General features: G+C 38.4%; 4 protein-coding genes across 6 annotated transcripts; all 4 read right to left on the bottom strand.

Annotated features, from left to right (window-relative positions):
- Positions 1 to 251: 251 nt before the first annotated feature.
- On the bottom strand, positions 252 to 808 carry LOC146623174 (peptide YY-like). The gene is made up of 3 exons (XM_085365759.1): positions 645 to 808; positions 465 to 554; positions 252 to 276 (listed from the first exon to the last, which is right to left on the bottom strand). The coding sequence occupies exons 1-3, from the start codon at positions 806 to 808 to the stop codon at positions 252 to 254; spliced, it is 279 nt and encodes a 92-aa protein (XP_085221885.1).
- A 3,887-nt stretch (positions 809 to 4,695) lies between these two features.
- On the bottom strand, positions 4,696 to 7,679 carry malsu1 (mitochondrial assembly of ribosomal large subunit 1). The gene is made up of 4 exons (XM_085365758.1): positions 7,302 to 7,679; positions 5,962 to 6,137; positions 5,799 to 5,880; positions 4,696 to 5,707 (listed from the first exon to the last, which is right to left on the bottom strand). Exons 1-4 carry the CDS (start codon positions 7,636 to 7,638, stop codon positions 5,553 to 5,555), a joined length of 750 nt encoding a protein of 249 aa, XP_085221884.1. The 5' UTR covers positions 7,639 to 7,679; the 3' UTR covers positions 4,696 to 5,552.
- A 3,661-nt stretch (positions 7,680 to 11,340) lies between these two features.
- smpd5 (sphingomyelin phosphodiesterase 5) lies at positions 11,341 to 15,319 on the bottom strand. The gene is made up of 8 exons (XM_085365757.1): positions 15,271 to 15,319; positions 13,109 to 14,299; positions 12,521 to 12,596; positions 12,259 to 12,399; positions 12,073 to 12,162; positions 11,916 to 11,979; positions 11,646 to 11,805; positions 11,341 to 11,460 (listed from the first exon to the last, which is right to left on the bottom strand). Exons 2-8 carry the CDS (start codon positions 14,198 to 14,200, stop codon positions 11,353 to 11,355), a joined length of 1,731 nt encoding a protein of 576 aa, XP_085221883.1. The 5' UTR covers positions 14,201 to 14,299; positions 15,271 to 15,319; the 3' UTR covers positions 11,341 to 11,352.
- A 1,247-nt stretch (positions 15,320 to 16,566) lies between these two features.
- On the bottom strand, positions 16,567 to 18,622 carry LOC146623171 (speriolin-like protein). 3 transcript variants are annotated; one of them, XM_085365756.1, is made up of 4 exons: positions 18,328 to 18,622; positions 17,234 to 17,423; positions 17,020 to 17,144; positions 16,567 to 16,899 (listed from the first exon to the last, which is right to left on the bottom strand). In XM_085365756.1, exons 1-4 carry the CDS (start codon positions 18,490 to 18,492, stop codon positions 16,567 to 16,569), a joined length of 813 nt encoding a protein of 270 aa, XP_085221882.1. In that variant the 5' UTR covers positions 18,493 to 18,622. The 3 variants fall into 3 exon arrangements, with proteins under 3 accessions (XP_085221882.1, XP_085221881.1, XP_085221880.1); XM_085365755.1 differs by having other exon boundaries at positions 17,240 to 17,458; positions 18,333 to 18,622; XM_085365754.1 differs by having other exon boundaries at positions 17,204 to 17,437; positions 18,333 to 18,622.
- Positions 18,623 to 19,784: the final 1,162 nt, after the last annotated feature.

The following is a 19,784-nucleotide window of genomic DNA, read 5'->3' as shown; positions in this document are numbered from 1 at the left end:
TTAGATGTCAGCTCACCATCAGAGTGCACTGTTACTCCATCAGTGAATGACACAGAAAACACTGTTCACCACGTAAGACACACTTGTACTATCTAGCAACATGTCACAGTGCAGCAGTGGCAATAACACAAACAGTTTAAAGTAGTTTCTTTACACACAGCGTTTATTCCATGCAACACAAGTTCAATTCATGGGAGTAAAAGACATCATAGTGGCAGCGTTATGGTAAAGTCAACCTGGATGTAACAGCTCTAGCAGCATGGCAGCCCATCATACCTACAGAAACACATTAAAACATAATAATTAGAAATTGAGTCTCTAGAAAACACATTAAAATATCTGCATAAGGTATCCCTCTTCCTAATCAGACTCAAGTAATATTCAGTCCAATGAAGAATATATAATATACAAGAATATATATATATGGTAGTTTAACAGAGAGATAATGGGGTAAATAAATCTACCTGATATAGCTGGATCCTGGAACACTTTCTGTGCTCTCCCTCACTAGCACATCAGAAAATACAGTATCAGGACTGTCTCGTTTCCCATACCTGTGCATAAAGAAGATATCAGCAATTAAACAATATTTTTTTCCATATAGGGTCAAGATGGACTCAATAATATAGAAGTAGATAACTAACCTCTGTCTTGTTATGAGGTTGATGTAGTGTCTTAGTGCAGAATAATATTTGGCAAGCTCCTCAGGTGGCGCGCCTTGCCGTGGATTGGCAGGTTTGGCTGGGTATGCATTTATGCCAGAGTGAATACAAACCAGCAGGCAGAGAGCCAGAATACTCAGCGACATCACAGCGTTGGAACACGTCCTAGATCACAGTGAAAATACAGAGTAATAAAAAACAAAAACACAAATCCAGCAACTCACGGCAAAATCAGAAAAAGAGCTCTGCAATAGAGTGACCATGTTCATGTTCATGAAACATAAAGGCAGTCAAATCTGTAAAGACATGCTGACTTTAAATTTAAAAAGCAAGCCTCTCCATCAAATTGTTACAAATAAAGATTTTGCTTACACTTTAGTTCTGCTGTAGTTGCTTTTCCCGCTGTTCAAGGCACGTCTGTCTGATTCCCTACATTGCCCATGTTTTATACAGCTTGTGCCATGTGGGGAGGGGGGTGTGTGTGTGTGTGTGTGTGTGGGGGGGGGGGGTAATTCTGTTCTTTTAGGCTACTCCTGAGAAATATCTATGGTTGCATTATTTAAGCTCAAAGTAGCAAAGCAGTGAAACAAAAAATGGCATTATTTCAGAAAAAAAAACTCATAACCTTTGTTTTTTTATAAATGTAAATTAAGTACATCACTAACATGCTACAGAAATTTGTGTTCTACAATGGGACCAATTCATTTGGAACAACCCAAAAGGTCTGCATCATTTTTGTTTACCCTAATAGCTTTGTTTTCTATGTTTAAAAAAAAATAAGGAGGTCTAAATAAGCAATAAGAGTACACCTGATTACAGCAAACTTTTCTTTGGTTCACAAAAAGATTTTGAAGTTATCATGGAAAAGTACTGATGAGTGGAGATGAAAGCTAAAAGTTTTATTAATGTAGAAAATCTACTTAAGACCAAAAGCAGCATGGTATGTTTTAATAAAACTGATGATGTGTAACTTAAGATGGCCATGGTTTTCACATTAAGCTGAAAAATGAAAGGATGCCCTAGTGTTTGGAAAAATTATGTTTCACTTCATAGAGAAATGCAAAGGGGGTCTACATCAAAAGCTACTTTTAACTACTACCTTAATCACAAGGGGCTGATACAGCAGGAAGCTCCACATGTTTGATTTGACTTTTTTATTTTATTATTGTTTTTGAAATGCCGGATGCCTTGACTGATGCAGCTCAAAAGAACTTGTGGCTCATCAGGAAACAAAATTAACTCATGAAATTGTGCATTAACCATCTCAAAAATAGGAAAAGCTGCTGGAAATAAAAGAACAGGCATTCGTGCTCCTTGCTATCACACAATTGTGTATTGTGTGCAAATTATACAAGAGCAGCCTAGTCAAAGCCTTTAAACGGTTAGCAGTAATGAACCAAAAGTTCAAAACTCATTAGTATATGTTAAATCCTTTGATTTTATGGCCTTTTAAAACTGCTTCATGTATCTCATCTTTAAGTCCAAATTAAACACTACTGAATACAGGCAGTTGTCTTAAGACAATAACTGCAGCAATTTCGGCCAAACGAGCAAGCATAGCTCTAAATTACTCGAAATCATACAAGAAAGGGCAGGAAATCACAAAAAACTCCTTAAACTTTCAATTTCAGTTGATAGAGGGCACAAAAAGCTTTCAGCCCCAAAATGATAAGACAACTTTAATGGCAACTATTTTCTTAGAAGGGCACTCAACAAAAACTTGGCAGTAAATCGTTGCTGTTCTGTGGCAGTCATATGAGCGCTGCACTCCAAAGCAACAGCACAAGTCCTTGCTGGTAACGTCGGCTAAACACAAACAAAAAACTTTTTCTGGCTCATATTACAGGCAAAATATTCAGATGCTGTAAAAGAAAATGACATTGTTATTCATAGAAAGCATTTACATGTTAATACTGCGATTTTCATGGCACTGAGTATCACTGCCAAGTGATCAGGTTCACTGTTAGTATGAATCTGTCAGGAAAAATGCTCCAAAACAACACTATGCTGATCAGATCAGTCAAACTTGGCATGCTTGGAGCAGACACCAACTGACTGCTGTGGCAGGAGCTGCCAACCAGGCATCAATCATGTACTTCATTGTCATCACCGGACACAGGCGTTGGGGTACAAGAAGCTCAAAACTATTTATTTACTTTTTACAAATACTCCCAGAATCTTTGCAAGCACATTTGCACTTCATGCTGAACACCCTTTACGGACTGATTTAAATAGTTTGTGACATCAGGTATTGTGATGACAAATGAGGGCCAGGTGGATAAAGCACAGAGTCCTTCAAGTGCCATTTCTGATAAAATTGATGTGCTCTCTTGTAATGCTCCTCACAAACGTTATCTACAAAGAGAGAGCCCACCTGCAGGACTATCAGAAGGCCTAAATACATACATTTACTCGTACTAAAATATCAAAAGCCTGACACCCAGATGGACTTCTAGTTGAGGATTAAAGCTAAAACTTTCAGTAGGAATTCTGGAAGATAAATTATTTATTTTAGCCAGTTGCACTGGATAGTAATGACCACCTACTAAATAATATACTCCTTTCTTTATACAGAAACCTAATGCTACACAAAGACCATGATAGAATTTAATTGCATATGCACTTTGGTAATGTATGTGAAAGTAAGCCGACTGTGAGCTTTGTATAGCAATGAGTCATGCAAGACATAAACTCTGCTACTATTTACTAATTAACCTCCCTTTCTTCATAATCTCCTCCATCGTAGCACCTGGTCCCTAATGGGGAGAAAACAGTGGGTGAAACAGCTGTATAGATAATGAGAACATTATCCACTCAAAATTTGAGTGGAACAAAAAAAGATTTTTCAAACTGCAATTTTCCCCCAGAGCCTTTAAAAAAAAAAAAAAAAAATAGAAATAAGCTAGTTTAAAAAAATAAATTACTATATTACAATAAAGACAAATAATATTAAAAATAATTACTTGATAGTCTTATTTTTTAATTTAAACTACTGAATAAGTAAGTGTGATCAACAAAGTCTAACTTTCATCTCAGTGGGTTTATATTGGGAGTGTACTGGAAACCAGAGACTATGTTGCATGAAGATGTCCAAATTCACTGCTTCCCCATCTGTTTTTAAACATTAGTCTGACTCATTCTTCATTTTCCATTCATGTGCAAGCAGCACGACCACAAGTTAAAAGCATTCAAACACCAGGTCCAGTCGGCTCTGTGCAGGCATCTCCTGCCTCATTACATTTTCACATTTAGCTAATGTCCTGACAATAAGTCAATGAAGCGTAATGCTTGCATGCAAGAAAGTTATGGGGATATAGTGCGAGTTGTATCAGTGTTTGTGTATGTTTTGGCTTAGTTTCTACCCTCAGGCTCCGTATTCTTTAAATGTCAAAAAGGTCCAAAAATCTATTTATCAGTCTGTTTTTTAATGTGATATTGATGTCAGAAACCATGAAAAAAGACAGAAACTCTTAATCTGTCCATGTCCTAATCAACCTAGGTGTTGGATACACTTACTTTTGAGTCTTTTATTGTCTTATTATCTTGTAAGTGCTGAGTGAATGCGTGTAACGAATAATGGCCTGGGCAACAATTTTTTTCCGAAACAAAGCACTCAGATGGATTTGGCTGAAAACATCATCTTAAATGACTTGTTTTAGTGACTCTATATTCTTCTTTCTCTTATTTATTTATTCTTGCTTGAATTTTGCAGAAAATGTGTTTCTGAGACTTGAATATATTTTAAATACAGACTATTTTTTAAATTATACCTGCAAATGTGAATACTGCTTTGCTGCTGTCAGGTTTAAATATTAAAAGGCTCTTGCTCTTCAGACACAGTTGCAGGTGCTTGTGAATAAGTATATTCACACCTGGGGAGACTGAATCAACACTGAACCTATGCATTTCGTCTGCTCGACAGCAACGTCTGCCTCTTCTTTGTCCTCACCTCGATACCATATTAATCATCAATCAACACGTCTGAAATGTAAGAAAAAATAATTTACTTCAACAATCTAAACAGGATAAAACATACATTTTATCTGCAAACTCATGAGTCATTTTAGCATTTTACAAACACCATATCACCGTACCAGTGATGTCAAACAGTACGAAAAATTAACAGAATCATTAGAGGTTGTCAATTTTAAACACAAAAGGTGTTGGGTTTCTGGATTATTTATCTAAAGAAAAATACTGAAGGCTGACCAGTATACAAGTATACATTAGCCTATCACAGATAAATCACTATCATTGTAAATGCTGGGATGACCCCTGCAGAAAAATGATGTGATGGCTCAGTAACATGCTTTCTATATCTGCAAATTTGCAAGAGCCTATGTCCGAGTGGTGTGTATGTCATAACAAAGTGTAAGGCACCGTGCATAAGTCTACACAATTTGTTGTTTCTGCATATTTGATGTTATAGCATCGTACTTTCTATTGTCCATACTTCGTTGGACAAGTTATGTGATGCCACAATTTCTAAATAGCCAAAAGCATGTATTTTTTTTTTCTTTATGTTCCATTAAAGACTTCAGATAGTAGCTCATCTGGCAAAATGCAACCTTGAGAACAATTTGGAGTATATTTTCATTGTGTGCAAGTTTTATTAAAACCTGCCCAGTAGTAGATGGAGTAACAATTCTTGTGAACTGCAGACAGATGGATGTCTTGCCATGGGATATTATGCTCATTAGATGAGATATAATGTAGATAGTACAGTTAATATATCTGAGATCAGTATATACTGGTAAGTTGGGCTTCAGCATTTCTGTCACTTAAAGTACTTTTGGAAATCCAACAGATTTGGTTTTGACTGTAAAGAATGTATCCAAAACTCAAAGTAGTTCAGTCTGGGCACATCTTATTATTTAGCCTTAGATGTTTTCACTTTGTAACTTCAACATCAAATATGAAATCCTCTGGGAGTGTTTCAGTTGGGATACTCTTCAGCTGCTCATCGTAGCTGCGGAGAGTCCAAAGTTTTTCGAGTTCATACACTTCTCTAGTCTCTGGCAGCATGAAATGAACAACCATATTACCTGAGACACAGAAAAACAAATACTTGTAACTTTTATAGATGGTTAATTTAGTGGATAGGAATTGTTAAACAAATAATAAGGATATACATACCAAAGTCAATACACATCCAATCTTCTGCATCTTTCCCTTCAATCTTGACATTTGGATCTTCATCTTTCTTCAGAAACTTGTACTGAAGTAAAAGCATCCTTTGTATGAGTTTAAAGAACAAATATATTTAGCATGTAACAAAGAATAAACAGAGGTAAGTTACCACTTTAATGGCATAAAGTGCCATTGCGCGCAAGTGCCTTGGTGACACACCGCTGACGACAATGAAGTACTCAGCGTATTTGATTTGCTCTGGTACTTTAATCACACAGAGGTCTACTGCATTTTCCTGACGCAGAAGAGACACCAGCACATCAAGACTGAAAGTCTCCAAGGATCCTTGACAAAAAGAAAAGAAAATGGTAAAGCAGTACGAGCATGTAAGCAGCACAGGGGTCCTACTTTCTTTGAGTCACTGCAAGGCAGTTTGGAAAAAGACATTTTACAGAAACATACTGGTACTTTGAACATGAGTCACCCACAATGAAATGACAAAACTGCATTCATCCATGTAACTAAGAAGTATTTTCTAGTAATTTTATACAGAGTTGGTCCTGGTGAGAACGTTTACACAGGTGTTGATTGAAATCATTGAATAAAAAGAAATGAGATATAATCAAAGGTTGTTTATTTGATATACAAATGCAAATACCCTCCAAATTATGATCTAGCACATTTGCATGTCCTTTAATACCAATTTTTTTAAGTGTTACATGTGTAATTCTATACTTCTGTGACTAATTATTTTTCTTCATTACTTCCTCTTGTCAATATGTGAAGGTGTGGACTTTGCCAGACAAATTCTGCAGTGTCTGTAACATTACACAACCTGAGTAATACATCAGCAAATATAAACATTACATTATTTTATTTATAAATTCTGCATATCCTGTGGACATGATCAACAGGCTGCAGTTTTGTGCAGCCTGTTGCATGCTGTAGTGTCCATAACAGTAAATGACACACATCTGATGCTTATTTGGCTTAAATGAAAAACAACAGCATAAATGACAAAAAGTTTTATATTTAATGCGCAATCATGTCAGATTTAAAAAATATTTAATATTTTTATTAGAGTTTAATTGTTTTTAATGAAACTGCACACACTTGATGTGAACCATCTAAACCGTATGAATCATCTTTTTAAGTATCCCAACTGTCTATTTTCCTTTGTTTTATCTGTAAGTAGTAGATATTTACATTCTTTCATCCTTCATGAAATCCCAGTGTTTACTATTACCTGCCAATTAATTACTGGCACAAATAATAAGCATATTAAGCAAGAATTTAGGCATCTGCCGTCATATTGGCAGTTTTGTCAGAAATAAGAAGCAGGACTTTGTTTTTGCAACCTGAAGATGCACCATAAAAACTTTTCAGGTATCACACTTTCAAGACCAAATGTCGCGTAACCGTGAAACGTCAAGAAATTCAATTATATTACACATGATAAAGCAAGTAAGCGACTGCTCTTGAAACCTCTATCACGCTCTAAGTACTTACTGCGACTTAAGGAGCTGTTTTCGCTGCTATTATCGTCCAGTTCATGTGAATCATCTTCAATCACGCCATTACTCTCTGAATTTCGGCTCTCTTCGCTTTCCGAATAACATCTTTTTATGTCAAAGTGCCCGGTGAAGGACGCTGTGTGATGCGAGTGTTGACATGAGGTCAGATTTGCTGTAAAATGTTGAGGCACAGACAGGCTAATGCACCGAGCTTTGGAGATTGAACAAATGCTTCCAAAAGCCTCTGTTGGCTTTAGTAAAACACTACTTCTCAACACCGAGGACAGCACTTTCCGCGAGTGACAGAGTAAATTCATGGTCTTCACCTGCATAACATTACAGTATTACGGAAACAGCTATCCACGAGTTTACAGCGCTAAAAACAGGAAGTGTTTCATGTCCTCGGTTTTGATTGGCTTTTAATGCATTTTTGTTGGCTTTAAGGTCGTGATTGTGGGGGGGAAAATATAGAGCTCCCCCTATCGGTAGCGAAAGCTACCGAAACTTCAGGCTGTGGATTTTCTTTGTACTCTGATTTCCACATGTAAGGTTAGTCCATTGCCCTGTGATTTACTTTGACTTGACTGATGAACCCACTTTAAACATGTGAAACATGTTTGGAAATTACATTTTAATGATGTAATTAATTTGCACATGCACACACAGGTGTTAAGTGAAGGCCTGTGAGAGCACGATTGAGTCTGGGATTTTTTTTTTTTGTTTGTTTGTTTTGTTTTTTTATGTACTTGACCTCAGGTCAGCAGGTAGCTTGTTCCAAAGAATGGGACTACTGTAATTGAAAGCACTTTCAGCACACTTGGATCTAATTCTGGGACTAGTTACAAGATCTACATCTGATGACCCGACCGCAATATAAACTATAAGAGGGATTTTAAAGGTAATTCTGTATTGAACTGGAGCCAATGGAGTGACTCCAACACTTGGATATGCTCAAGTTTCCAAATGAAACAAACAAGATGTGCTTTAACTGCAGGCTGTCAGCTTTTATTTGAGGCTATTTACATCCAAATCAGGTGAACAGTGTAGGAATTACAACAGTTTCCATATGTGCCTCCCACTTGTTAAGGGACCAAAAGTAATGGGATAGAATAAGAACCATAAATCAAACTTTCACTTTTTAATACTTGGTTGCAAATCCTTTGCAGTCAATCACAGCCTGAAGTCTGGAACACAGACATCACTAGACGCTGGGTTTCATCCCTGGCGATGCTCTGCCAGGCCTCTACTGCAACAGTCTTCAGTTCCTGCTTGTTCTTGGGGCATTTTCCCTTCAGTTTCATCTTCAGCAAGTGAAAGACATGCTCAATCAGATTCAGGTCAGGTGATTGACTTAGCTATTGCAAAAAAAAGTCCACTTCTTTCCCTTCAAAAACTCTTTGGTTGCTTTTGCAGTATGCTTTGGGTCATTGTCCATCTGCACTGTGAAGTGCTGTCCAGTGACTTCAGAATTCATCGTGCAGCTTTTGTCAGCAGTCACATCACCAATAAACACAAGAGAACCAGTTCCACTGGCAGGCATACATGCCTACGCATGACACTTCCACCACCATGCTTCACTGATAAGGTGCTTAGGATCATGAGCAGTTCCTTTCCTTCTCCATACTCTTCTCTTCCCATCACTCTGGTACAAGTTGATCTTGGTCTCATCTGTCCACAGGATGTTGTTCCAGAACTGTAAAGGCTTTTTTTAGACATCGTTTGGCAAACTCTAATCTGGCCTTCCTGTTTTTGGGGCTCACCAATGGTTTACATCTTGTGGTGAACCCTCTGTATTCACACTGGTGGAGTCTTCTCTTGATTGTTGACTTTGACACACATACACCTACCTCATGGAGAGTGTTCTTGATCTGGCCAACTGTTGTGAAGGGTGTTTTCTTCACCAGGGGAAGGACTCTTCGGTCATCCACCACAGTTGTTTTCCGTGGTCTTCCTAGTCTTTTGGTGTTGCTGAGCTCACCGGCGTGTTCCTTCTTTTTGAAAATGTTCCAAACAGTTGTTTTGGCCACGCCTAATGTTTTTGCTATCTCTCTGATGGGTTTGTTTTGTTTTTTCAGCCTAATTATCGCTTGCTTCACTGATAGTGACAGCTCTTTGGATATCATCTTGACAGTTGACAACAGGTTCCAAATGCAAATAGCACACTTGAAATGAACTCTGGACCTTTTATCTGCTCATTGTAATTGGGATAATGAGCGAATAACACACCTGGCCATGGAACAGCTGAGAAGCCAATAGTCCCATTACTTTTGGTCCCTTAACAAGTGGGAGGCACATATGCAAGCTGTTGTAATTCCTACACCGTTCACCTGATTTGGATATAAATACCCTCAAATAAAAGCTGACAGTCTGCAGTTAAAGCACATATTGTTTGTTTCATTTAGAATCCATTGTGGTTGTGTATAGAGCCAAAAATGTTAGAATTGTGTCGATGTCCCAATATTTATGGACCTGACTGTATGCATAAGGACTCTGCCTGTTGCTTTCTGAATAAGCTGAAGTTGTCCCACTGATGCAAATTGAGCATTCAAATAGTCTAACCTGCGTGATATGAATGCATGGACCAATTTCTCACAGTCAGGTTGAGGTAAAACATTCCTCATTTTGAATATGCACTTTAAAGTGATAGAAAGCCCATCTAGTGAACAAACCAGTTATCAAACCAGACTTGCTCATTGTGTTTCCGAGAAATGAATGATAAATATGAACAAATGTTCTGACCTTTTTGAGCAACAACAAATATTTGCTTCGTCTCTGTTCAGTTCTAAAATAATGTTGAAAATGATGACAGCAGATACTATGATCATTTATTGCTCCATTAATTTGCAAACAAGGGTTAGATCATTGGAGGAAAATGATGACTACAACTGTGTATCATCTGAATAGGATATTTTATGCTGGAACATGTAAAAGCTAAAGAGTAATAGTCCAAGAACAGACAACTGAGGAACCCCTGATTTAATTTGTTACATTTGTCCAGATCTAAAAACCACTAACTGAAGCATATACACTTCCTTCTTTAAGATATGATGAAAACCTGACCCATTAAACCAGCTGACCCATTCGGGGAATGGACACAGGAACTCTGGGGATGTCTTGTGATGTTTGGCTGTTCCTTTATATCCAGTGGACATGCAATTGCATTTAGATCTGCAGACTTTGCAGGTGGGATCAACAGCTTGGTCTATTCTTCTGAGCAAGTCTCAAATGAAGTGTATTGTCCTGCCCCGCCGTCTGGAGGTGCCTTTGAAGTGAATGTGAGCATCACTGTTTTGGTGAGTGGTGTGCGTCACAATCACATCCACATGAATGCCAGGACTCAAGGTTTTCCAGAAGAACATCTAATTGTACATATCAATTCACCTGCCATATTTTATTGTTGCATCTCATCAAATGTTGCAGCTCTTAAATTGGAGTTGAGGTTATATTCATTATTTCCTTAATTTCAAGTTCAAGTTCAGTTTCCAGCAACATTTAAATCACTCTGGCTTTTTATTTCGTATTTACTTTCTTCAAAGCCTCTGCTACTTTGATGAACTGTAAGACTGGCATGGTTGTGTATATAAGAAAACAAAACTGCTACTTACTAATGAACTGTTTGTTGAAACTTTTGTTCATTATAATCATAATTGTGTGCTGTCAACATTTTGTCTAGCAGCTGGATGACAGTCACAACAGTACTATTGTCTGCTGTGTCAGAAGGACAAGTAAAAAAATGCACCTCTTAAATGTTGTCAGAAAGAAAGGTATAAAATTCATTATTTGCATTTATTTTGGTAGGAAGCTATGACAGGAGAATGCTACTGTTTTATAAAATCAACACCTCTGGCCTGAACAACCCCTGATATATAAAATGCATCGATTATAAAACCTTTATGCTATAAAAATGTATAAAGTTCACCTGAGGTATAATCTCCTTGGTCATTAAAATTACAAATTCAAGTATATAGTCAAAACACTCTTGTACCTGTACAGAGTAAAGCAGTGCACTTTTTTTGTGCATTTTGTACTGTTGTTTGAATGAGTCCTCATTCATCAGCAGAGTCTGAGTCCATAACCACATTCAGTTTGAGTCCCACAGGAATATGGTCCGTAAGCCCAGCCAGCTGAGTTATAAAGGTCACCTCTTCAATTTCCTAAATGGAAAAAAAGATTTTATGCATTTTCTAATGATAAATTATTCTTCTAAATGAGGAGGCTGTCAGTAGTTCTGCAATTTGCAAATATTTTCTGAATGATCTACAGATATAAACATTTCAAACACAAATGAGCAAATGAAAAGACTGGGGACTGAACACAGGGAAATAAGAGAGGCACATACTGTTCGGCACTGCTTCGAGATGGAGCTTTCGCGGTACAGGATATAGTCGATCCGTCGTCCGATCCACGGCTGGTCAGTTTCAGGGTACACCAACGGAAAGTCCGCCTTAGGTACAGGAGGAGCGATAAACCTCTTTCTCAGATCCTCACTCTCCAAAGTCCTACAAGAGCATGAAAAAGACAGGGCAGGTTGCTGTAACCATAAACAGTGTGTAAGGATTTCTTATCAGAAATTTAGTTTTCCTGAAAACAACAAAAGTGGCAAAAGTACCTCTGTAGATTTTCTGGGGTGTTTACATCTTCTTCATACAATGTGGGCTGTTCCAGCAGAGTACCTTCAAAAACAAACCATAAAAATTCTCTAATCTTTGTTGAAATTTGTCATATAGTCAAACTATGAAGTGCTACAGGGAATAAATAGTACAAACCGGTGACCCAGGGCTTCTCCTTTCCAGGTCCGGCCCTGCAAGGGTCTTTGTATTCCTCAAAAACAGAGTGACTCTGTTCCTGACGATCATCTAGATGAATACATTTTAAAAACTGGTTAAAAACACAATATTAACAAAAAGGAAAAATATTAACAGAATAAAGTCTTGCATGAGACAGCAACACACCAGGTGAGCAGTTGTCAAAGTTGAAATCTCCACAGAGTACATCAAAAACAACATCCTCATCAGGTTGTTTGTTGGCAGCTTGAAATTCCGCGATCCACTTAGTTACCATTTCTAACTGGATACAACGAATTTCCCCTTCACCTGAAATAGGATTACACAGAGGGTCTCCTAAACACAACTTAAAATTAAAAAATAAAAAAATTTAAATATGAAAAGATTTTATAATTTGTTTAATTAAGCCAAATCAGAAATTGGGACCTACCCTCTGGTGCATGAAGGTGTGTGCAGTTAAAATAGCCAACCACTCTCTTCTGTTTCTGGTTCTTCCCAATAAGCACCTAGAAATTAAAACAAAAACAAAAAAAAACAATCATGGCATCATATTTTCTGTTTATTCAAACTGATACAAAAGCCCAAGTATTAATTCTATTTTACATAAAAGCAACAAAGTCCAATGAAATCAACACTCAATACCTCACTAAAAATGTCTGTAACTTCATAAGATGACCCTCCTTATTATGCATGCATCCACTACTTTATATCACATATTTCCACATCATAAAGTTAACTAATGGACCTAAACTGACTTCTAAACTTTTTGAGGTGTCACGAATTTTGCTCACAGTTTCAGTTCTTTATCTCAGATCAGCTAAGCTCTGATGAAATTTCCACTTCCTGTCCATAAATACGAAAGCATACTTCTAAAATGAAACGTTGAACACAATTTATCCCTATACGATGACGTGCAAGCATCCAAAACTAGCAGATCTGAAGATTTCAAAACAAAAACAAAAAAAAAAAGGGAAAAAAAGAAAAGACAGATTAAAGAGGGGGACGTTAAGCAATGCACCTTAACAGAAAGCAGACCCTTGGCAGCCAGTGCATCCTCTCCTCGGCTGTTTGGAAAGCAGTGGTACTGGGCCTCGAGGACAGGGAATCGGCTGGCGAGGAAGAGCCCACTGTTGAAGAACTTAAAAGAAGAACATCTGCATGGTGGCTGGCATGCATACACACCTATATCATACAGTATGTGTCCAAATTCAAGCTTCAATATATTGGTGAGCTTCCGTGCAGCCCTCTTATCAAACACTTCTTCAAGGCACAGTATGTCGACGTTGGCTGGAAACAGTGGCGATATCTCCCAGGGTACATCACTCTGCTGGCGGAGTCCCTGAGAGCTCAAAGCTCGGGGATTTTGCTGACTTGATTGGTCCTGTTGGTTAGAGTTACGGTTGGAATTGAGGAGGGGAAAGGTGGACTCATTCAAAGGCTCTTCTGTATCATCATTGGGTACACAATCTATGTTAGAATTTAGATTTAGATCATGCATTTCAGCTGGGTCAGGATGTTGACTTACTGTAGCCCCGTATGTAGGTGAGTTCACTGTGGGAAGAATGCTGCTGGAGGGGCTGAGAGTACCACAGCTGCTGGGGGAATCAACTAATATCCGGATATTAGGGCGAGATATGCCCTGCACAATGCATTGGCCAATAGCAGTTGCCCTACGTTGAGTGTTAGCCAAGTTGTTAAAGCGAGCCAGGCTGTCAGGCAGCAGACAAAGGTTGGCTGAAGCAAAGACAAATGACGCCTTACCAGTCAGCTCAAAGCCCTTGTTTGTTGCCTTCTCTGGTAAGGATGGTATCTCTCTGTGGTAGCTAAATGGCCTGCGGCAGGCCTGAAGAGGTGCCCAAAGCAGAAAGCCAAGAAAAGCCAAAGGGGCAGTAGCGAGAAAAAGAATAAAGAAGGTAATGGAGCCAAAAAAGACCTCGAGGGGGCGAAGATAGCATTCCTGTTCCAGCCGCTGACTTTGCTCCAGAGTGGTGGACTTGCACACAGCAATGAGGCGATCAAGAAACCAGAAACATGGCACGATAAAAGCCCATCCCACAGCATGGATGCCTGCAACAAAGCCATTAGGAAAGGCAGAAGCCTGCATGGCCATGTTGATTTACAGTCTCTAAACAACAATCAACAACGTCAGAGCTTCTCGGCCTGGCCTCATTCCTGTGCAGCGTCTCCTCTTCATGGGATCCACTGGACACTGAAACAAGAAAAAGGAAATAATCGTTCTCATGGAATAACCTGCTTTACGACTTCATGCCCGTACATGCATTTCTGGAAAGCATGAAGCAACTGGCATCTGCACAGAACTGAAGGCAGTATAATCAAATGCACAGGAACCAACAGACAGCTTACTCATTGTTTACGCAATGCATAATGATTGCTTTTAAAAGAAGAGAAAAAAAACATGCTTGAAACAGCCTTGACATTATCCAGCTGTCACCATCTGTAGAGTTTTTATTTAACTAAAGGCAGAGTAAGGCTTCAGTGAAAATTTGCCTTGAGCACCACACCTTTGTGTCTTTACAGATCTAACACACCATCTAAGGCCCATGAGTTTATGTAAAGTAAAACAGTACAAATGTTTATCTTGTTCAAACCTTGTACTGCTGCTTTTTGTCGTTTGAAAAGCACATACATACAATTATATCGATCCAAGGCGAGCATATTCTCTATCAGGGCGTTAACTGTAGCAATATGAACTGGTGATGCATTTAATTCACAGTGAAAATCCAGATCATACTACAAACACTGCTTAACAATGGACCCCCAGGGTGGTGCGTTCAAAGGTTGAGGACCATTTCTGACTTTCGATTAACATTCCTAACTATTAAAAAAAATCACGGAATAAAACTAGGTTACACAAACACAGGCTAACGTAACTTAAATCATCATCTAGCCTCTTAATCAGCAAGAGATCTCTGTGCCACTGCTCGCAACATACTTGTACAGGTAAATGTAGCTGAATAACACGTTCTCTCTTCATCGGCCATCTGCAAGTAAGCTTAAGCTAACCGTTTCACTTCTCAAATTCATACTTTTGAATTCCCACAATCTTTTTCTCAGTAAATGCTAACACTTCTCTTTACATGTCGTTTATCATTATACACCCTTGATGTTGCATTGCTAGCTTAAAACACCAGCTAACGTGGAAGTCACACGTCTACTTACCTTAGCATGTAAACTGGCACAGTCCGTCTGATGAACCCACACAACGAGCAGCCGGTTGAAATGTTTATTTTATTTCATTTCTTTGTATTGTTCGCACATGCTCGGTAGAAAACACGTACGGTCTAGCTTGAAAGCAGATAATAACATTAGTAAAGCAGTCCTTTTGAACATACATAAAACCATATTGCTCTTATTGCTCGGTGTGTGTCACGTTATTAAGCCACACCCCTACAGAGTTGTCATGGTGTCTGCCCCGTATGGCACGTGACCTCACCTGGGGCGACCTACAGCATCAGCTGCTGTTGTTCGCCAAATGAAAAACTCCATTGAATTTGATATTTCTAAGTCACTGTGCTGTTTATTTTCCATACATGTGTTTTTTTCTTGAATTGTTTTAAGTATATCTACTTATTGTTAGTGACGTAAATATGACTTAACGTAACAAATGAAACTTTCCGATAATAAAAGTAAAATTATAAAGTCCTACTTGACGACAAACTAAACTACATACTGCGGAGCCAGCAACTGTCCTGCTTCAATTTCAGTTTTTAAAAATGCATAGCATATACAGTAGGGGAGACCGGGGATAGTTGTAACGTGGGTCAGTTGTAACACTTCCAATTTCTGGTGGTTTAACAGACAAGCAAACAAACAAATTCGTCTGACTTAATCAGGCTGAGGAAGCAGCCAATGTGCAAAGAAAAACTTTGATAGATCCTCAGAAATCCCGAAAAGTTATTTTTCAGGACTATTTAAAAATGACAAGAACGTCACTGCAAGCAAAAATGAGGGGTGCCTTGAGATTTTAGAAAGTACTGTAGAATAACAGATTACTTCACATGTGAAACAAAGCGAGGAAACAGAACTCCAGATTGCATTAGACCTATATCGGCCATTTTGTAGTATCACCTCTTTAAAGTTAGGTCCACGAAAACTTCCTGATGCTGTATCTCATGATCCCCAATGTTGGGGATACCATAGCAGTCCACACTGCACTGAATATTGGCTGAAATCAAATTACTGTTAAGACATCTGTCATCAAGCTGTGCTTCTTATTTGTGTGTGACAGTTTTAAACCCCCTGGATACTTCATTGTTTTTCTGGTTAAATAAAGCTGGCTGATTGGTGTTGTTGAAATGACTAAACACATGTGCAATTGTGAGTTTCATTTTTGGGTTTCTCTATCAAATGGCAGACATTTTTCATTAAGCACAAAATCATAGACACACATTATTTGCTATGTCGAATCATTTATTCCAGCTTCAGGATGGTGCAAAGCCAAATTTGGATCTGGAGCTACCAAAAAAGAAGTGGCTTTCTGTCCATTTCTGCCATCATGCAGAGGCAAGTGAGCACAACCAGCAGGTCCTTGTGAAGCTTTCTAGGTGCAGTGGTCATTATCACCTTCTTCAGGAAGTCTGGATTATTGTAGTCCATTTCCTGTGTGCTGTGTTCACTTGGCCTTTCCGTTAGGATCCCGTAGGTGTTCACAATGAACTCAGTAAAAGGAGGGTGAAGTGCTTCTTTATACCCACGCTGGCTCAGCCTTTCCACGAGCTCTGCATGCCTCTGAGTGAGATGAAGCTGATAGCCTTGGTCCACCTTCCCTGTCAGTGGATGTGTGCTAACCTGTAATGAGTAAATAAAAGGTGAATATGAGCACTGCCATATTAAACAGGAAACTCCTCAACAGACACATTTGTACTAATTAAATTGAGCTCCTCATTATATCATTGTGATAATTCTTACCTCTATGATCTTGTTTGGTATATTGGCCATTATGAAACCGTAGAGCCTCGTGTGACCCTGGAAGATGTAGGAGAGAATTCTCCTATCCAGCTGATAGCAAATCTCTCCAAGAAGCCTGTTTGGGGCTGAAGATAGATAATAAAAATGAATTATTCCTTTCTTAGAGTGTCAACAGTGCAATTACAGCTCAAACATTTTCTACATTTGAAGTAACAATCACCCTTGCTGTCAAGAAGAACATCAGTTCTGCGGCTGTGACGCTCAGCTGTCTCATCTGCGTCTGTGTGCAGAGAGCTTTGGATGAAAGACTTGAAGTCGATGGGAGACGAAGATCGATGTTCCCATTTGGGTTTGGTTTGTTGCAAGTCTTTTCTGAATTGTTTCTCATCAAAGGTGCGCTGCCACTGAGTTAATGGTTCTGTTCCTGAGATGGAGCAAACTGATAAAAAACAACGGCCTTGTTATTCGTCATTAAGAACAAGCAGAAAATCAGAGGTATGTGCACAGTGAAAGTTGTCTAATAAACCAGTGATTATTGCAAAAGCTTTTCTTTGATTGTAACTCCAGAGTGGAGGCGTAACCCCATCACACTTGTTTCAGTCCTTCTGAGCTGGTTGACCCCATGGCATAGACCTGATTTTAAAGTATGGATTAACCGAAGGATTAGAGAGTGTGTGTCTGTAATGACATTCCCCCCAAAATGTCCCATTTTATAACCCAATTTGACTTAAATTACCCCTTTTATCTCTCTAGTACTTTATATTATCGTACTGTATTTGAACCACTCTTTTTTTAACCACAGATGCCTGAAAAGCATGTTGCTCGTAATATGCAGGATAACAAATACGCCTCTATAAATTAAATTAAATAAAAGCAATTGTCATTATGCTGCACATGCATTTACCAAGGATCTATTGTTGCCCTCGCTAGCCTTTGTACGCTTCAAAGAACGGGGCAATGCCATTCAAACAATTAACTTGAAAATACTTTAATGTACACTGAAAATAATATTTATTAGTCATTAATACAGAGAGATTGAGGACAAAGTGATTGGACCCAGGCTATTTTTCTTTAAAATAGCCTGGGTCCATTTATTCTACTACGAAGTGTTGTTTTTTAAAATGCTGGATCTACATATTAAGGACGATTAATAAAATACAGAAAAAATATATTTATAAATGCTTACACTTTACTATACATCACGTAGACATAACATTACTTGTTTAAAGAAGTAAAAAATATAGATTTCTAAGCAAAGCCAGTCAGAAGTCAACACTGATGCCACCACCTGGTGGCAAAGAAAACCACAATACCTGTTAATTCCTCCAGAGTGTCTTTGTTGAAGCTCTCCATCCTAGCTCTGAGGTCTATGTTTTCTTTGACCACACTTAATATCGACTTCAGCTGATCATTGTCCTGCCTGAGCTGGTCATTTTTTAACCGCAAGGCCACAGCAGTTTGCTCCAGATTCATTGGAGGGTCTCAGTTTCACAGCTAAGCCGCAAAATGCCCCCAAAACAAAACTGTATCAATTCAAATGACAACAGAACTCTGGCAGCAGTTGACTTTGACAGGATTCTTTTAGTTCAATGAAAACAGAGAAAGAGAGAGAGAGAAAGAGAGAGAGAAAGAGAGAGAGAGAAAGAGAGAGAGAGAAAGAGAGAGAGAAAGAGAGAGCGCATCAAGATTTTAAGTTTCCTCGATACATGAAGGAATGACCATTAATTCATCACTTTTTAAAAGGTTTCATCATTGGATTAATCTTGCCTAGCTGTCATGGAGTCGCATACATTTATATTTAGGTTTGGCTGCAGTTACGGTTTCATCTACTGCACATTTTAGCCCTTATTTCTGCTGGGTTTTTTTTAGGTTAAGCATTAAAGATTCACTTTTGATCCCAGCAAACAAAAATTTGACAAAACAATCCCAAAGTCACACGTCTACTTACCTTAGCATGTAAACTGGCACAGTCCGTTTGATGAACCCACACAACGAGCAGCCGGTTGAAATGTTTATTTTATTTCATTTCTTTGTATTGTTCGCACATGCTCGGTAGAAAACACGTACGGTCTAGCTTGAAAGCAGATAATAACATTAGTAAAGCAGTCCTTTTGAACATACATAAAACCATATTGCTCTTATTGCTCGGTGTGTGTCACGTTATTAAGCCACACCCCTACAGAGTTGTCATGGTGTCTGCCCCGTATGGCACGTGACCTCACCTGGGGCGACCTACAGCATCAGCTGCTGTTGTTCGCCAAATGAAAAACTCCATTGAATTTGATATTTCTAAGTCACTGTGCTGTTTATTTTCCATACATGTGTTTTTTTCTTGAATTGTTTTAAGTATATTTACTTATTGTTAGTGACGTAAATATGACTTAACGTAACAAATGAAACTTTCCGATAATAAAAGTAAAATTATAAAGTCCTACTTGACGACAAACTAAACTACATACTGCGGAGCCAGCAACTGTCCTGCTTCAATTTCAGTTTTTAAAAATGCATAGCATATACAGTAGGGGAGACCGGGGATAGTTGTAACGTGGGTCAGTTGTAACACTTCCAATTTCTGGTGGTTTAACAGACAAGCAAACAAACAAATTCGTCTGACTTAATCAGGCTGAGGAAGCAGCCAATGTGCAAAGAAAAACTTTGATAGATCCTCAGAAATCCCGAAAAGTTATTTTTCAGGACTATTTAAAAATGACAAGAACGTCACTGCAAGCAAAAATGAGGGGTGCCTTGAGATTTTAGAAAGTACT

The sequence above is a fragment of the Diplotaxodon limnothrissa genome, linkage group LG11, assembly GCF_057381915.1.
Source record: "Diplotaxodon limnothrissa isolate DT_005_m linkage group LG11, D_limnothrissa_male_GT1.1, whole genome shotgun sequence".
NCBI classification, from domain to species: Eukaryota; Metazoa; Chordata; class Actinopteri; order Cichliformes; family Cichlidae; genus Diplotaxodon; species Diplotaxodon limnothrissa.
This window is presented reverse-complemented; position numbering and strand designations above follow the sequence as displayed.